General features: G+C 31.8%; 2 protein-coding genes across 2 annotated transcripts in view; both read left to right on the top strand.

The window, feature by feature from the left end:
• LOC105124142 (coiled-coil domain-containing protein 89-like) overlaps window positions 1-10,054 on the top strand; it is a 30,222-nt gene extending 20,168 nt beyond the window's left edge. The window contains exon 6 of the mRNA XM_011024022.1: window positions 9,844-10,054. The gene's annotated coding sequence lies outside the window, so the exon portion shown is untranslated. The remainder of the gene's footprint in view (window positions 1-9,843) is intronic.
• Window positions 4,975-19,734, top strand: LOC105124423 (uncharacterized). Its single transcript, XM_011024444.1, has 10 exons — window positions 4,975-5,113; window positions 14,115-14,280; window positions 15,203-15,297; window positions 15,447-15,509; window positions 16,893-16,994; window positions 17,166-17,293; window positions 17,374-17,586; window positions 19,193-19,320; window positions 19,447-19,559; window positions 19,662-19,734. Exons 1-8 carry the CDS (start codon window positions 4,975-4,977, stop codon window positions 19,298-19,300), a joined length of 1,014 nt encoding a protein of 337 aa, XP_011022746.1. The 3' UTR covers window positions 19,301-19,320; window positions 19,447-19,559; window positions 19,662-19,734.
• Window positions 19,735-20,233: the final 499 nt, after the last annotated feature.

Genomic DNA, 20,233 nt, shown 5'->3' with positions numbered 1-20,233 from the left:
ACATGGCTTGCTAGAAATGATCTTGTCTTTGTTCGAAAATAACATGGTGGTTAAGTGTGAGATCAAAAGGATACGTATTTTGAAACTGAACTCTGATTTAACTTATTTACTTTTATAAACAGACTCATATTTATAATACACTTAGTAAATACACAATCCTTACAATAATAAGTTCTATTACATTTACCTTTCTAACATAAATATTAATTAGATTAAACAACATGTACCATATTAATACAAACACTAGATTAAATGCAAAATAATTATATGGATAATACATGAACTTAATCTAGATGTATTGATGAATCATTACTAGAGTACAGGTTTATAATTCTAGATGCTTAAAAGATCGTATCATTAGTGTTTAATGCACATGCACTTAGAAGAACTAGCCTATGGATAATAATGTGTTGGGGGAGGTGCAATCAAAAAAGCATATCTCTTATAATATATATAATGGATAATTTGTTACAGTTGTAAAACATAAATCTCGTACACAGTACAAAAAAGCTAGAACTCAAGAAAGGTCTATGTTTATATGGGCTTGGGTTATGAATACTCAAAACCCTAATTGAGTTGGGTTTGGAAAATTCTATACTGAATAAGATTTGAATAGAAATTTTGGATTTCAAGTTTGGATATGGATAATGCAAAACATGACTCATGGTATCTATTGCTATTCCTTTTCATGTCTGGTATTTTTTGTATCTTGTATCACAATGTCTATTGTGCAATGTACCTTTTCTTCTTTTTGGATTTCAATATTTGCATCTAGCTTGTTTTGGGCTTCTTCTATCTTTCATTTTACATGCATGCTCTGGTATGCTGCATGTCGTACAAGATTAACCTCGCTATCATATCATTTTGATAGAAAAAAAAATGATGGCGAGATAAAAAACGAAGTATCTTTAAACTTAACACTTTAATTAGCTTACTTTCACACACAAACTCAAACATTTACGGAGGTATTTATAGGACTCTTGGTACATGCTCAACTCATATAATGATAACTCCTAATACGTATACCATACTAATACATACACTAAACCAAAAAACATGCATATCGTATTAATGCAGACACTAATTAATGCAAACACTAAACTAATAATTATGTGGTTAGTGCATGGATTTAATTTAAATGTATTCGTGAATCTTTTGTAAAGTATAAGTTTACTGGGCTAATTTATATATGGTCTCTGCTCCTTTGGCAAAGCACTTGAATCAGCATTTTATTTGACCGGCAATGACTTGGGAACTGAGAATGCATCCTAGATGTATAGATTAGTGTTTTGGTAAACGGTTTTCTTTGGATTGAGACTTTGTAATTATTGCAAACCATATGTTCTACCAATGAATTTAGATATCTTCTTTTCTGTCATGGTTGGTTTCTGGGTTTTTTCCTTGTCATGTTTGGTTATGTGGTTTGCTCCAAATTACACAGCGCAGCTTGTTTTGATGAAACATGGAATTAAGCCTCTATATGTTTTCAAGTATTGAAATCGATTTATTCATAAAGATAAAAGGGCTTATTATTTGAGTCCGTTTGAAAACGTGCCCAAAGACATTTGTGCATAGGAGGACTAATTGTTAACCCAGATTAATTTACACTACGTATTTATTTATTTTGCAGATAAATAATGGAAATGAAAATGTGATTGAGCTTCGAGAAAGGATAGAGCAAGTGGAGTAAACCCGCGCGCAACTGCGGGCTGGAATTGCTAAGCTAAGGGAATTATGAAGAGTAATCCAGTTCAGGTGAACATGGATCTAGTTTAGATTTAGCAAGTGGAGTGCATGGTTGGTTTGGTTTGCTCATGTGTGTACCATTTTCTTTAAAGTTGTGCGTAACATTTTATATGGCGACTCTATCGAACTTGTGTGTGCTTAAAGTTGCGTGTAACATTTTCTATGTCGACTATATCGAACTTGTGTGCTTACTGTGTGTTTTAAGTTGTGTGTAACATTTTCTATATATATCGAACTTGTGTGTGTTTAAAGTTGATGTATGATGCAACCTCAATAATTTTGCACTGCACTTGAGCAGCATACAATTGTCATATATATTTCTTGAATTAGTGTGTGGAAATTAATGGGGAGGAATAATGGTAGAGCCAATTTTCTGACGTGCTTTTGGGATTTCAATTGCAAGTAAGCTTCACGGAAAAGTTACATTCTAATATTTATTCATTTAGGAAAGTAATAAAATATTGTTGATTATTGATCGTAAAAATCTCCCTCGGTTTTAAAGCACCCTTACTTACAAGGTCCATTAAAGAGGGGATGCATAAATCAAGATAGAATTTGGGATTGGGATGAAGAACAGATTGAAGGGTGCTCACGAAGGTGAATTTTCGAGCTCGAATACATTCTTTCCAGTAATATAAAGGTGAATTCTTGAGAAGATACAAAAAAAAAAAATGATAAAAATTTTCTTCATCTAATCTTTAACTTAATTCAAATTTAAAATTAAATTATATAAATTTATTTTAATCGTAATATAGCCGATCGTAATGAATCCAAAAACAACTTAAAAGATTATTAAAAAATTTTAAAAAATTTAAAAAAAGAACATCATCATTCAATCATAGAAATAGATGAGTTTAGAATTAATATATAGCTAGTTAAAAACTCAAAAGGAGTGTTAATTTAATCAAATTAACTCATAAGTTTGATCGAAGCACAATAAAAGAGAAAATGAGTCCTTACATGCGTGGACGATTGGACCTGAACCATGGCTCTGCAAGTTCTTCCTTCACCTCCAAATTCTGTCCTGCCTATGACTCGTATTTGTACCCTTAATTTCCACATTTTGGAATTGAATAAGCTCGAGCTTATCCAGTCGACAATTACCGCGCAGGTTTCTTTGTCATTGATATTATATATTTGTTAATTATTTACCCTTAGTGAACTGTCCTGTTTTTAACCCGAGGCGCCTGATTCTAGGCATCCTGTCCGCATCCAGATAGTGTCTGATTATCGTACGCCTTCATCAAGACATTGCTTTTTTGTTAAATCAAGCCTGAAATCGGTTTCACACGTATGCTTAGCCGACCATAATATTATACTATGCTACACCCAATCCTTTTCTCTAGTCCAAAGTCTGAGCCGACCATAATATTATATCATTTGAATTGGTGGGTCCATGTCCGTGAAATTGTTTCGGCCTCGCGCGACCTTGCAAGTAGGTCGTCCGATCTTTCCGATATCGCACGTTCTCGCGCTGCTCCCGTTACAAACATTGTTTCCTGTTGCTTGGTACCGTACACTGGTGTTGATGTTGATGTTTTTTTTAGATTAACATGTTGTTTGGACTAGCTTGTGTGCAGTACGATTAATTATCGCACGTTCTCGCGCTGCTCCCGTTACAAACATTGTTTCCTGTTGCTTGGGACCATACACTGGTGTTGATGTTGATGTTATTCAAACCTGAAATCACAGAGGGAGCAAACCTCTTAATCTTAAATTTTTATCACTTAATCACCACCTAGATAGTTTGATGTTGATGTTACTGCAGAGCATGGTGGTAGCATTAGGAATAAGGACATCATAGAATGCTGTAACAGTATATGAAAAAAAAGGGAAAGGGAGAGAGACCCATGCATACCTGCTAGGATTGGTGGAGGTTGTACCGACAGTAAAAGGAGAAGAAGGAGCCGTGCTAGTTATAACATAAAAAAACGATATACAGTGATTTTTTAGCAGGTTTATTTGCTAGTAAATAATTTCTTTTAAAAAAATAAATTAAAAAAAGTAAATTTAATAAAAATAAATTATTTTTTAATATTTGATAATATAATAGAAACACTTTCTAGTATTTAGTTGTATTATAAAAAATAAGTTGGAAAATAACTTAGTAATGTTTTATTTTTTTCAAGTTTATTAAAATAATAAGGAACAAATCTTACAAATTAAAAAAATAAATAAGAATAAAAAATTTCATAAATTATCTTAAATAAAATAAATAATAATTAAAATAATAGAGATCAAATATAAAAATAAAAAAATAAAAAAATGAAGAAATTAAAATAATAATAATTAATATTTAATAAATTATTTCAAATAAAATAGATAAAAATAAAAAAATAAATACCAAATTTAATAAATAAAAAATTTCAATTAAAAAATGATAAGGGAAAAGTAAGTAATAATTATAAAAATAAAAATAAAAATTAATATAAAAATTAAATTTTAAGGGATCAAATTGAAAAACAAATATTCAAAATAAAATATATGTAACAATAAAAAGTTTGACTATCAAATTTGATATAATCAGCAAATAATATGATATTTCTAAATATTTCACAACTTTTAAAAAATATTTTCCGTCTAAAATAAAAAAATACTTTTCTAAAAACTAAACTAAATTTTTCTTTAAATAAAAAATATTTTTTATTAATAAAAAATTTAAAAATAATTTTTTTAAAAACATTTTTCAAGAAACAAACACATTCTTTTGGAGAAACTGCAAAAAGCTAATGAATAAATATTGGTCTTGTGATAAACAACAGAAGTCGCGATACTGATTAGAAAGTTCTCAATATTCTTGAAGTCATGCTATAAATCATCTCGGTACTTCAATAGGAGTGTTGCTAAAATTACGTATGGTATGATGTCAGCTGTTTTGAACTAGATTTTGGGGAAATGCAAAAAATGCATTTGGAAACTTGGTGGCTATAGATGATGATGATGAAATGTGGTCTGAATAAAACTTCCTTTACTAGTTGCTAGTGCTTTAATACGAGTGGAAGCTATAACTGCGAATTGTTGTTGCTTTTAAAACTGCAGGATTTGTTGATTCCGCTGCCACAGCTTCGTGTTAAATCCATGGGAAGGTGAAAGAAGTGAGCCCATGCAAAATATTACTATGATCATCAGAGGGCAGGGTTTGCTGAAGCAAAACCTGCAAGGACAAAAAAACAAATGATAATTAGCATTGCTGGATCCTTGGAGGTTTGTGCCGAATAGGACCAATCGATGGATCTGATGCAATTGGCATTAAGGGTACGTCACGGCTCTGCTTCAGTTGACATTGATAGCCATAAATCTGATGCTATTAAGTTTGATAAAGACTTGGTTGGTGATGAAAAGGACATTGAAATAGCTGCCAGTGATGGTTTGATTTGTAGCAAAGGGATCCCTCGATGGAACAGTCAAACATTGGAGCAGACTTGGCCAACTGCCTCAGACTTTCAATGAGCTTTAGGAGGTTCGATGCCACCTAGCAATGCATAGTCACTTGCATAACTAGAGATAACACGAATAGGGTAGGCATCTTCCTTCTGGTTTAAAATCTTCTTCTTAAAAAAAAAACTTGTAGTTGTAAGAACAAATAATGAATAAAGACGCACTTACCTGCTGTAGAGTAGCCAGCTACCAGTGACGTGTTGAGTGGTAGAGAGTGGTGTACTGAAGATAAAGAAACAAGAAGAACCAATGCTATTTACAATAGAAAGAAGGGCAAGGTGATGTGCTTTTATAGTCATACCTTTTGAGGAAGCTCTAAGAAATCTACGGTTCAACAAAAGAGTTAAAAAAAAGGTTGTTTGCGAAAACAAGGTCGGTTGATTGCATGGGTGCCGTGTTCTCCTCTGAAAGTTGAAAAGACAAACAATCTTTCTTAACTTGAAAGAACATCAACGGAATGAAAAAAATAATTCATCAAACAATATGAGTGCACACATATCAAGAGAAGGAAGAGAAGAGAAACTGAAATCTTTAATATTTTATAACTCATTAACTGCTAACTGGAATCACGAGCGGATTGCGTCGCTGGATCTAAAACAATAAGATCTCTAACACAAAATGTTATAGCGATGTTATAGTGACCACTTCCAGTAAGGAAAAAAAATTCCTGCGGGCCGATCAAAGCACTGGCTGCTATTCGGATATAAAGATAAATTTTGTTTGGTTTCTAAATATATAACTGTTTCAAATGAGGTATTTAACTTGGATATTTTATCATTTGATTTGATAAATTTCAATCAAGATTGGTCTATAAATTTCCAATTTTGACTACTGTATTTTATTTCACAATAAGATTTATCTATTGTGAAAATTTAATATCATTGGTCTATAAATTTCCAATTTTGACTACCTATCTATTGTGAAAATTTAATATGATTAAATTAAATTTTGATTGAAAATATAAAACTCTTTCAACCATATTTTTGACGACATACCCACTTGTTTCAAAAATAAGTGAACTTATTTCGAGGGGACATCTATAGAAACATAAATTTTCTACCAATCAAATTTCATCATGTGTTATTTTATTCTTTAAAAAAAAATAAAAAATTATTTTATTTTTTTAAAAAAAATAAAAAAAATTGAAATAAATATTGACACTTGGGATGAGATATTCAAGATATCTTGTTATAAATGTAAGATCTCATTAATAAATATCAATCAATAAAATTATATCATGTGACATTGAAAAATGACCTGAGAGCCCCTATAGATTTCTATAAATAGAGGGCCTCAACCTAAAGAGAATAAGATTTCGGGATATACAAATTTTCTTCAATACAAGCTCTTCAAGCAAGGAGATCAAGGAGTTTTCAAGCCTCCTCCATCTACGCTTGAAGTCTACAAAGAACGAAACTCTATTGGATCAAGTCAAAACGCATCATAAGAGTTCTTTAACAACACTTTGAAAATGAATCAAGGTACTCTTCAAAGTAGTAAATCACAACATCTCACTTCACAATACTCGCCCAAATTCATATTTTTGTAAAGCACAAATCTTGGCTTGATTTCTCAAATAAATCAAATCATCATACATCAAATTCAAAGAATCTTGACTTGATTTCTCAAATAAATCAAATCACCATACATCAAATTCAAAAAAAAAAAATCAGAGGATTGTCATATTTTTTTGAAAGAATACATTAGATAGAGATTGTACACGGTCATCTATTTAATAAAATCATATATTTGTACATATATGCTTGTTTAATTCCAAGTGCTCAAAATTGTATCTACAGTCATTTCTATCAGGATGTTTAGATTCTCCTACCATACCCAATTCTAACTGAATAGAAAAGCTCCTGATGATATAAATAGGGATCGAGAGAGGAAGAAAAAGGTAGATAGGGCCTATCGATAATAGTGCAAGGTAAGCAACATGCTCCTCTCCATGATCACTTGCCTGTTGGTATTTGATCGTGTTGTTAAATATTTTTTTTATAGGAACTTCTTTTTTATTCTTGTGTACTGTAATTAATTATGCAGGTAAAGAAAATCAAGAATGAGAAAAACTTGTGTGCATTTATCGAAGAAAATAATAGATTAAATAGAGAGAATAAGCACTTAAAAAATTGAAGAAGTTTGGTTGTAAGAGGTTGTGCAAACTCAAAATGAAACATAAAACAATTTCAAGGTAACTTTTTCAAATTGAAGTCCTAGATTGACAAGCAAAACATCATTATGGAGGTGCTTTCAAAACAGCTAGTACGTCTCTCTCTTTACTTTTTGTTATTTTAATTCAGTGATTTTCTTCATCAATCTAATAAATTAGATATTTTTCTACACTGGTTATATTTTTAGAACCAAATTAACTTAGATTCACTCAATAGAAAGTATTAGAAATCAAATACACAGTTGTAAAAAATATCATAGCAAATACATATAAACAATCATATAATATAGTAATTTTACATAATCAAACACTTCCAGAAAATCGATAAATACGAATGGAAATATCAAGGGAATATTTTTGTTGGTAAATTACCAATAGATTTTACTAATGGAAAATATCCTCTCGGTATTTACCGAGAAAATTATAGTGGAAAAAATAATTAAAACAAAGCAAAAAAAATTGATGATGTGCTATTTTTATCAATAGAATTACCAATAAAAAAATTTTTGTTAGTAAATTCATTGGTAAACTGAAAACATTGTTCATCATGTTAATTATAAAAGAAATCATCAATGAAAAATTTCATCAGTATTTTTCAGAGAGCTCTAGAACTATTCACTTTTTAATTATACTCTTAATTATTGTTCTTTACAGACAAAATCACTGATGAATTGAAAAGTCTTTAATGTTATACAAAACTACTTCCATTTTATAAACAATCATAAAAAAAAAATAGGGGGTTTCTGATAAAAAAATAGATCAGAAAAAGTAAAATGTCATAAGAAATAGCAAAGGTTTTAACCCATGTAATGATAGGATGTAGTGAAAGCAATACAACAATCAAATTCATTTACATTATTGATGGTATGATCACTATCAATTGATGAGGTTCATATAAAACTTTACAAAGATCATGGTCTTTGTACAGTTGCCTTATGAGGTTGTGATGGAATGAAAGGCGTAAAAGATTGGATTTGAGTAACTAAAACACTTGAATAACCAGTCCTTTCAGGGTTCTAATGGATCATATGATGCTTAAAATAGTACTGACACCAGAGGGAAAAAAAATTAAGAGGTTGTGTTATGTTTGTTTCCAAAATAAAACTTAAAAAGGAGGAAAATAAGTCTTCAATCTCTAAGAGAAGATTTTTTACTTGAACGTTATTTATATAACCTTGAACCAACATGGATGTATCCGTGTAAAATTAAGATGATTAATGTGTTTGGCAGCTACAATTTTGTACATCTTAGAGACAGATTTTAAGTGAAAACAAATAACTATAAAAGTTGTTTTAATTATGGGTTTTGTGAGTTATAGATTGTTGATGACAATAACAGGACCAAGCTTAAAACACACATTATCAAGAGGTGTGCTTTCATTTAAATCATGTATCTTTTGTCTTCGTGGTTGATGGAGAGCAGACCGGGTTTGACAAAGGAGTAGAGCATTTGGGGTAGCGAGTGGTTTTGAGCACATTTGAGAGAAAAAGTTGGATTCAGGTGTATTTAGGTCTAATAGCTAGATTCGAGTATGTAAGCCATGTTTGGGGTTAAGTTTTTATGGATTTAGGGGGTATGAGCCTTATTCGGGGTATTATCGTATAGATTCAAGAGTAATATTCTTGTTAGAGAGTATTGTTCTCATGGATTGGTAATGAGGCTTTTATCTGATATTATTATGTTATTGGATCTTGTAAACACTTAAAGTCCAATCTAGTGGGTTTTGTGAGAAACTAAAATTTCATCCCTCGTACAAGAATCCATCAAATAAATGTCATCTCATGAGAATTATTTGAAACAGTTAGTCTATGTCTTCCTACTCAATATAAAAGGAAGTAGAAATTTGGTTGGGAATCCAACCAACAAATTAATTTGGAAAGAGTATGCTAACCAATATTTGTTGTTTTCACGTTCTTCTATTCGGTTCATTGTTGAGGAAATGATAAGAAGTGTACTTCCTCTAAAGATTAACAAGGGCCAAGTGCAAGTAGTAGTTTATTATCAAAACCGGGCCTTTATTACACTAATTGAGAAGTTTTATTTAGCCTTATAATTCTCTTTCACCAAGATATTACTTGCTTTTTATAGTAGCCTATCCTGTTTTACACTACACATAACACAACTTAATCAAGCATGTAATAGCACATGCAGCCACCTGCATATAGGGAAAGGTTGGCTTGTGGAAACCAATTCACTTTTATGAGGCAGCGATTCTCTACTTCTATGGTTGCTCGTGTAATTTCCCTGCACTATATGAATGCATCTGATCACTTAGACTTCAATTGAAATAGCATTTCAAAGCTATCTCCACTTACTGACACTGATTAGAACATTTCAAAGAGAAAATCAAAATTTTAGCCCTCATGGGGAAGAACGCATTGTTGGTAACCCTGTATTCTAAGACATGTTAGTCGTCAAAGGCTCTCCTAGATTCCATCGATCCCTTTGATTAGCAATTTCAGAGACTAAACAAAAGAAAAGAAAAGGATTGCCTGAAGAGCTAGCTAGTCAATGGAACCATTATCATTATTGATTTGCATATGCTTTGTTGTTAACTTATATTAATCTATTTCGATTCCAGTTATAGAAATGTTAATTGTTGTTGTGTCATGTTCGGATGAGCTGATTGTCTCATATTTTTAGCTTTTACAATCAATAAATTATGGTGTGAGGCTGTCAATTCCTACAATTAGTTGACTTCTCTTTGAATAGTCAACTTGGTTTTCCAAAACCTCACATGTTGCACCCAATAAAATGTTAGGGTCAAACGTTTACAGATCTGAAGATCCAGATGAGCATAAGAATTTTTTCTGTGTAGAAAATATAGACATTACACCAATTCTCTAAAATAATGTTATACTTTTTTTAATTGTTTACACCAATACCTTTAAGATAAGAAAACAAATATTTATATGTCCAAATGTAAAGAATATCATGGAAAACAAGTTTAATTTACACATGATTTCCATTATTATTTTTCTCCAAATAAAAAATATTATAATATAATATGAACACATTTTTCAGTTATTCAAATTGGAAAACTGCTCTAATTTTTTTTAAAATAATCTTTATATTTTTTCATTAAAAAAAGCTGAAAATGAAAAAATTGGTTTTCTGTTATTACAAAAGTATTCTCTTTTTTATTCAATCTGCTACTTGTTGCAGATTATCTAGGTGAATCAAACTAAACTGAATGCTTGATTCAACAAAGATGCATGACAAAGAACACGTATGTGAGAGTGTGTTTGTGTCGAAGATTTGCAGTAATATTTTTATTCATCACCTTTAACTAATACCAGTTTCACTAAAACCATTTATGGGATAGATCAATAATGTACTTAGCAGCTAAATTTTCTCTATTTAAATTTAATTTAATTTTTACTTTTAAGCCATATTTATATTTTATATTTCAAAATTGTTTTAAAAAATATTATTTTAATATATTTATAATAAAAAAATATTAGTATCAAGAATAAAAATGCACGTAAAACACACCTGGAATATGGAAGGATGGTGGGGTACATTAAATTAATTTTTTACGAGACTCGATGGTCTGCTTTTATTAAAAGACTGGAGGGAACCTAGTAAATGGCAAACAGATAGAAAGAAAAGGATAAAAAACAAAACACAGCGCGGAACCCAATCTTGGATCAGAACCAAACCAAGCATACGAGGAATGTTCAGCCTTTCATTTGTCAAATTAAAGGGTTTGCAATCCCATTGCCTTCCCTTCCCTTCCCTTCAATACCTCGACAGAATTTGTCATTGCGTTCTTCAAGGTATTGCAGTGTGCAATCCCATCCAATATAAAAGTAGTTTTAGGGAAAAAAAGAGAGGATGCAATTAACATACCATCCGATTCTTCGGGCAATTTCGAGCAGCAAGTTTATAGTCACTTTCTTCGATGAATTCATTCTGTTATTCTATAGACTACACGCAATACTTTGATCTTTTACTCTTTAATTTCCTGGAGGTAGCTAGCTCTGAGACTATTGTAAAGTCACTTGAATTAAAATTATTATTAAGAATATAACTTAAATCAAATCATTTAAAAAAAAACTAAAAGAATTGCTTAAGGAATACATTCTTTTTTTGAAAAAAAAACAAAAAACATTTGTTTCCATTATGTTACCATTGTTTTATGTGCTAACATCTGTTTCGATTTTTTTCTCACTTGCTAATGTGATTTAAAATATTCCAGCCTTTAAGTGACGATCAGTTTTATGAAACATAGTTTTAGCTTATTGTTAAAAAAACTATTTGAAAGATGAGACACCAAAATTAGCTTGAAGAAAGAAAAGGAGCCCTTTTCCATAAAAGGCAGACCAAACCTTCATTGCCCCTCAATTTTCAATTTCCTCATAATTGATCTTTGTTCTTTTAGTTATTATAGTTTAGTCCTAAATCTTATTTTAATCACATTTCATTACCTAAAGATTAAGAGAGAAAAGAAAAGGTCTTAGAGAAAATGGAGAATAGAAAACACTCTTGGATAGCTAAATTCAAGTTACCAATAACTCTAATTTTGATATTTATGAATATATTTTTTGAGAAATAAACTTAACAGAGATGGATATTATGTACGCGGGCCTGATTATCATACTAAACACGTAAGGGTCATCCTTTAAATCCAATCGTGCTGATTTTTAATTATTTTCTCCAATTAATTATTCTTATTTTATAATTGCATGGAAATAAATGAAACATTTTTTTTTTGCTTATAATTGATTTAGAAATCATGATAATTTTTTATTTAAAAATTCATGCTTTTGATGAAGAAGAAAAATGTTTCCACTAGAATTAAAAAAACAAAAAATTAAGTTTTGGCTAAAGAAACACTTTTTTTTCTTACTTAATTTAAATAATTTCAGTTTTGACATATTTATTTTAATTACTTTATGTTTTTGTTCAAATAACGGAGTTGTTAATAAAAAAATTTGCTTTTATATCAAAATTAAAAAAAAATCATAAATAACAATATTGCATTTTTACAACATAAACACATTTTTTGCTAAGAATTAAAATTATTAATTATATTTTTTATGAATATTTATTTTATTTGCCACAAAAAAATTAAAAAAATTTATTCTTCTTAAATTTTAAATAAATGAATTATATTTGTACGATGTATATTTATAAAATAAAAATCATGTATATTTAACAATTGAAATTACTACCAAAGGTAAATTAGAGAAAGCGAATAAAATGAAAATGAAAATGAAAAATCAAGATAAAATATTTACATAGGTGTTTATTTTTTATTTCCAATATAAAAAATCAACTTTCTTTTTTAATCCTAAATAAATATTAAATTTTTTCATAATTTATCGGTTCATATATTGTTTGAGATATCTTGCCTGCCCCATGCTTTCACTGTCCACGTGGTATTTGTAATTAGTATGCTTCCGTGGTCTGCATGCATTCCCTAACTTAACAGGTTAAGAGTATAAGTATATATAAACTAGGTTAATGTCAAACATTTTAGTCCATTCAGCAAAAGAAAATACATTAACTCTTGTGTATATGATTGGAAAAATACATTAGTTCCTGTATAAAAATATTTTAAAAAATAATATTTACTATAAATTAAAATAAGCACTTGTACAAAAAAAAAAAAACTATTTATTTTTTTTGGGTGTTAAAAAGCTAGTGACTATATACTGTGTTTCAATCAATTATTGGCACGCTTTTAGATTTATTTACCAAATAGAAATTGGAAAGCAGCTACCTAACAAAGAGGAATATGACTACAATCATTTGAAATTGATCTCGATTAGCTATTGCTTTGGAATTGAGTTCCTTCGGTCTTGATTTGCCGAGATTGAAGCCATTAATTAATTTGTAGTTGTAGGTCCCGAACACTCATAACGATGATGAAAAACTTTCACATGTCCGTTTGATGCTTTTTAATTATTATCAAACGCCCACTAAAATTAGAGTTTCAAATTTAATATCTTAATATAGAAGTCACATTTTCTTAACGGATTTGCAATGCCTTTTCACGTCCTCACTCACATGTATTCATTCAATTCAAAATCCTGATTACCACCATTGATTCTGCAAAAACAAAGAAGAAGCATGCATGTTCTTGATGCTCTTATAAAAGAGAAAATAAATTGATTATTAATGATTCGTGTGACCTTATAAAAAATAACCCTTAAAAAGTCTTTCAAGATATTAAGATATAAATAATACGTGTGTTTTTAAGTTTCTTACATCTTCTAAACAATAACCTTGCCGCCCCCCCCCGTACCGCAAAGCCTCTACTGTACAAGCACTACTGTATCCTTGGATTCCCTCACATATATCTCTTGTCATTGGACTTTAAATGAAAATCCAATTCTTAATGTTTAAGCTGTCCTATGAGATACCTAAATAGAGCATCTCGTCTTTCTATATTTCTAGCGCGCTCTCTTCGAAGGAAAGCATTATCGATCACTTCCCCACTGTACTATTTATTTATGTTGGGTCTGCACAGACAGTCTACCGGTGATTAACCAAGAGACCTGCAGATGGTAGTTCACATATCCAGCAAGCCTTCGAACATGTATATTTATCTGCAAGTAGTATATTTCCTGTCCATAGTTAACTTACAGATCTTCCTCTTGACCTCTAACTCTCTCTGCTACTCTTGCTTCTCCACGGTGCAGGAAGGCAAGGATGTATTTCTCCAGTACTGCAAGATCCTCTTTGCCACAGCTAGAAGAAGATGTGTGAGCTCTAGATCGTCCTCGGAGATGGAGCTGCTGGGGGTGAGAGAAACCTCTGCCGGGACGACGAGATGCAAAGAAAGAAGCAAAACCTGGTCCAGTACCGTGTGGTTTTAGAAAACGGACAGCACCAGATGCCCAAATTGCGAAAAGCAGCCCTTTCCTGTCTGGTGATATGCACAGGGAAAGGAAGTTTGATACTCCATTTGAGAGGTACAACTCTAATCTGACAAATTATAGAGGTAGCCTTATCCTCTATAAGTGCTAATAACCATGTCATTCCCAGGACAATATTCTTTGATCTGACTGATCTTGGGAGTTAGATCGATGTAGCTTTCTCTCTTATGTTAATTTTCTCAACTCTAATTGGACTCCCGTTGCAAAATTCCCTCTGTTAGCTTACTTTGATTTTAGATCCAAGAGTGATTTTAAAAAACTTAAATTAATATTTTTTATTGTTTTAATAGATTAATATTAAAATTTTAAAAATATTATTTTAATTTATTTTTATATAAAAAACATTAAAAAACCAATATCTACCAGAATCATAAACGAGACTTGAAATGGGCCTGTTCTTGAACCTCTTGTAGAGCCCAGTCATCTACTCTTTTTCTGGGTCCAGTTGGATTGCCGATCCAAAGGGGGCAATGCAATCATCTAATCGCGACTGAATGTCTGTCTAGCTTCTAGATTATTCCCAGTAATATTCATTCGTGGTCATACTTAAAGCATGTCGGATTCAAAGAAAACTGGTATAATAAATTTTAAATTCTATATTTTTTTAAAAAAATAACACTAGATATCTCTAGAGTTACCTAAATTATAAATTAACCTTCTAAGTTAATCGGATTTAACCGAATAGTTACACTAGCGTATCTTTTAACACGCTCAAATAAATTGAAGTTTAATAATTATGTAATTAATTAAAGTACGCATAATTGTTTTTTTATTTATTTCTTCACGGCGAGCTCGCAGTGCGACGACGTGCAATTACCGAACGTATATGTGGTTTTCTCCTCATTTCATGCGATTGGGTCCCACGCATGCTACGCATCTTTTTTCTTCTTTCTTTTTTACGATCCCACCAGTGCTTCTATGATAATATCATAATTTCTGCTTCTTTGACTACTCTTAGAGACTTCGCTCCCAGATTTCCAGCACAACGGCGGTCATCATCTCCCCGCGCGCCGTCGATTTCTAGGAACAACCAGCCCACAACCATCAGATCTGGTAGTGTGTATGAAAAGAAAAGCAACAGCTGCTTGATCATCAACCTCATCAACTGATTTTAATTACTCTTAATTCTCAAAATATTGCATCATTTTACACTTTTTAAGGTTGATACTTACTTCTTTTTTCCCTCTCTCAATTTTTGGCAGATCGTATCAAAGAAGAACATCTGATGTCTAACTTAGAGCTATCTGATGATTCTGTTGCCGTGGGTAAGGGTTTTTCTTCTTCTTTTATAATCTTCTCAATATATAACATATTAGATCGACACTTGCTGCCACTATTTCTTTGTTTATGCTGTGTGCTAAATCTATGCAAAACAAGTAATAAGGCATATTAAGATTTAATATGATTTTACAAAATCTACTTCATACAAAATTCATTGATAAATACTGAAATTTGCAGCCGTTAATCAAATATATATATAAAAATGAAAACTCTTAAAAAAACCAACGATTCTCTTTTTCCCACAGCCTACCGGACAGGACAGCTCCAGATCCCAAAACAAAATTATCGTTTCCTTAAAATTTCATGCAGTACATGAATATATATATTGCACTACAGGATCGGTTGCAATGTCCCGATTAAACAGGAAAAGACTCCTTGGTTTGAACAAAATCACCACATCAAAGATAGTCATGCATTTCCTCTTATTTCTACTTGGGTGTGACATGGTCTCTAATAAACTCATGCAACTTCCATTTTAAAGCCAAATTATTTGCATTTTTATGCATATTTCTCATAATTAACACGATCTCTCTCTCTCTCTCTCTGCTCGCAGAAGGAAGTTTGTCACATGCGATCTCTTCATTAATAGCTCTTTTGTTAGATTGATGGGAAAAGTCTAGCTCTAGCTAGGTCAATTCTTATTTTCTAGCACTCAGTATAATATTATTAATTCTTAAAATCTAGGGTTTTATTTAGGGTTTACGTTGTTTCAAACCTAAAATGAACAGCTAGCTATGCAAATCTACCATAGAGGTGGCACAGTATAACCAATTGATTTACTTAACCTTTACATCAACTGACAAAGCCTTCTCAGGTCAATTTAGGGTTTTTGATTGTCTACAACACTGTCATGATATTAGCTTATCACTTATCCATGAAAAATAAAAACCTTCTCATCGAAGGCTAAACTTGTTGGTTTTGATTTGCAAATGTGAAAAGGAGTATCACAAGCTAACCAAAAGTTCTAACTAGTTTTTGTTGTAATTCACTACACATTAAAGCAACCATGTATATAGGGGAAAACAAGCTAGTTGCCTCCGGTTAGGCATATGATAACCTGCTTCAAAAGTTTGATCATCCACAAATTTAGCCTTTAAAAAAGGTAGCTCTAGGTTTTTTTCCTTCTTGACCTGCATGCGTTTTTAATTATTTAAGCATCTGATAACGTGGGCGAATGATACATATCCAAGGATTTAAAACTTCTTAATGTTGAAAGGGACTTGGTTTATGAGAGAATTAAATGCCGCAAACCCTAACTAGTTTGGGATCGAGTCTTAGTTTTGTTGCTGTGCTGTTGTTTTTGCTTATGAAGCAAATTTAACTTGTTTGAATATTCTCCTTGAGGGTTTGATTGGTTTTAATTTCAGGAAACTACACCAACGAGTTTGGAGATCGTAGTGATGCCGAGAACCGTGGAATATTGTTCACTGATCAAATTCCCGGCCTGCACCAATCGAATCAGTTAGCTGGTATGGCCTTTCATCACTATTAACATCAGAACCTGTATGTGTGTATGTATGTATACAAGCTCATCAAAATATATAGGCTGACTAATTTTATGTTAATCGGCACAATTAATGTTTCTTTAAGAAAGTTCTAGATATCTCTGTCAAGGTTTGAGCTTCTAAACTGGAATACAGATGGAGATGGAGCAAAAACGTCCCCCCCGAGGACATCTATCGATGGTGTACCCTCGAGCATCTTGAATGTTTCTTCCAAAAAACCGAGGAAAAGAAAATTTGGCACCAGCGATTGTGGAAAACAGGAGGTGTTGATATTAACCAATTGTACGTACGTACTTCTCAGTATTGATGTTTATTTCACCATATTTCACTATTTATGGTGCAGAAAATGAAGATAGACAACAAAGTTAAATCTGACGAGTTTGGATGTAAGCGTATGAAGAATGAAAACACCTCCATGGAGGCTGAGAATGAATTGATGATGGACAAATGTGCTCGGCTGATAAAGGATCTCAATCGTAGAAGGCAAACTGTGGAGTTCTTGAAGGACAAATGCAATCAAGAGACTGCTGAGATTGCAGAGCTTTCCATGATACTGGTAATTAGTGGCTTCTTCTCTCTTCCTTCGCGCGCTTTCGTTTCATCTATCCATTAATATGCATCTCTTAATTAATTGTCATCAACTTGATAATTTATTTACGAGAAACTGCTAGGATTTTGTTCATAGCATCAGCTTATTTTTCTTATCTTATTCCGGTCAACATGGCTTGCTAGAAATGATCTTGTCTTTGTTCGAAAATAACATGGTGGTGAAGTATGAGATTAAAAGGATACGTATTTTGAAACTGTACTCTGATTAACTTATTTACTTTTATACACAGACTCATATTTATAATACTCTTAGTAAATACACAATCCTTACAATAATAAGTTCTATTACATTTACCTTTTTAACATAAATATTAATTAGATTAAACAACGTGTACCATATTAATACAAACACTAGATTAAATGCAAAATAATTATATGGATAATACATGAACTTAATCTAGATGTATTGATGAATCATTACTAGAGTACAGGTTTATGATTCTAGATGCTTAAAAGATCATATCATTAGTATTTAATGCAAATGCACTTAGAAGAACTAGTCTATGGATAATAATGTGTTGGGGGAGGTGCAATAAAAAAAGCATCTCTCTTATAATATATCATGGATAATTTGTTGCTGTTGTCAAACATAAAATCTTGTACACAGTACAAAAAAGCTAGAACTCAAGAAAGGTCTATGCCGAAAAATAGTGTTTAGATGGGTTTGGGTTATGAATATTCAAAACCCCAATCAAGTTGGGTCTGGATAGCAAAAATCTTCGAAAAATAGTGTTTAGATGGGTTTGGGTTTTGAGATCAAGTTGGGTCTGGATAGCAAAAATCTTTACTCGGTTGGATTCGAGTAGGATTTGGATAGAAATTTTGGGCTTCAAGTTTGGATATGGATCATGCAAAACATGACTCATGGTATTCATTGTCATGACTGTTTTTTTGTACCACAATATCTCTTGTGCAGTATACTTTTTCATTTTTTTGGATTTCAATATTTGCATTTAGCTTGTTTTGGGCTTTTTCTATCTTTTATTTACATGCTCTGGTATGCTGCATGTCCAAGTAGACTAATAATTATGTGGTTAATGCATGGATTTAATTTAAATGTATTCGTGAATCTTTTGTAAAGTATAAGTTTACTGGGCTAATTTATATATGGCCTCTGCTCCTTTGGCATGAAGCACTTGAATGATGAATCGGCATTTTATTTTACCGGCAATGAATGGGGAACTGAGAATGCATCCAAGATGTATAGATTCGTGTTTTGGTAAACGGTTTTCTTTGGATTGAGACTTTGTAATTATTGCAAGCCATATATTCGACCACAGGATTTAGATATCTTCTCGAGCTGTTTTCTGTCATGATTGGTTTCTGGGTTTTTTCCCTGTCATGTTTGGTTATGTGGTTTGCTCCAAATTACACAGCGCAGCTTGTTTTGATGAAACATGGAATTAAGCCTCTATATGTTTTCAAGTATTGAAATCGATTTATTCATAAAGATAAAAGGGCTTATTATTTGAGTCCGTTTGAAAACGTGCTCAAAGACATTTAAGAAGACTAATTGTTAACCCAGATTTACACTGTACTTATTTATTTTGCAGATAAATAATGGTAATGAAAACTGGATTCAGTTTCGAGAAAGACTCGAGCAATTGGTGTCAAGCCGCGCACAACTGCGGGCAGGAATTGCTGATCAGCTAAAGGAATAGAGAAGAGTGTTCCACTTCAGGTGAACATGGATTTAGTTTAGATTTGGTCTTTATAAAGTTTACAGTGCATGTCTCAAGAGAAAAAATAATCTATTTTGCTTCAAGGAAAATGGCACTAATACAAGATTTTCTTTTAATAACTGCAGTCTTGCAGGCGATCCATCCAGTCATGTTTAGGTATCGAAGGACGAGGGAGTGGTTGGTTTGGTTTGGTTTGCTTATGTTTGTAGCATTTTCTATCTTGACTATATATGTCGAACTTGTGTGTAGACTACAGAGGGAACAAACCCCTTAGTCCCAAATATTTACCACTTGGCCACCACCTAGATGGTTATTTTCTATCTTGACTGTATATGTCGAGCTTGTGTGTAGCGTTTTGTATGCCGACTATTTCGAACTCAATTCTGTGTGTTTAAAGTTGTGTGTAAAATTTTCTATATCGACCATGTCGAATTTGTGTTTAAAGTAGATATGCTGCAACCTCAATAATTTTGCACTGCACTTGAGTAGCATACAATTGTCATTATATTTCTTGAATTAGTGTGTGGAAATTAATGGGGAGGAATAATGGTAGAGCCGATTTTCTGATGTGCTTTTGGGATTTCAATTGCAGGTAAGCTTCACGGAAAAGTTCCATTCTAAGATTTATTCATTTAGGAAAGTAATAAAATATTGTTGATTGTTGATTGTAAAAATCTCCCTCGGTTTTAAAGCACCCTTACTTACAAGGTCCATTAAAGAGGGGATATATAAATCAAGATAAGACTTTGGGACTGGGATGAAGAACAGATTGAAGGGTGCTCATGAAGGTGAATTCGGGATCAATATCTTGTTTCCAGCTCGAATACATTCTTTCCAGTAATATAAAGGGGAAAAAAAAAAAGATAAACAACAAAAGATTTCCTGATCTAATCTTTAGTTTACTTCAAATTT

This window comes from Populus euphratica, unplaced genomic scaffold, assembly GCF_000495115.2.
Source record: "Populus euphratica unplaced genomic scaffold, PopEup_1.0 scaffold4.1, whole genome shotgun sequence".
Lineage (NCBI taxonomy): Eukaryota > Viridiplantae > Streptophyta > Magnoliopsida > Malpighiales > Salicaceae > Populus > Populus euphratica.
The sequence above is the reverse complement of the archived record's forward strand: the minus strand, read 5'-3'. Positions and strand labels throughout refer to the sequence as shown.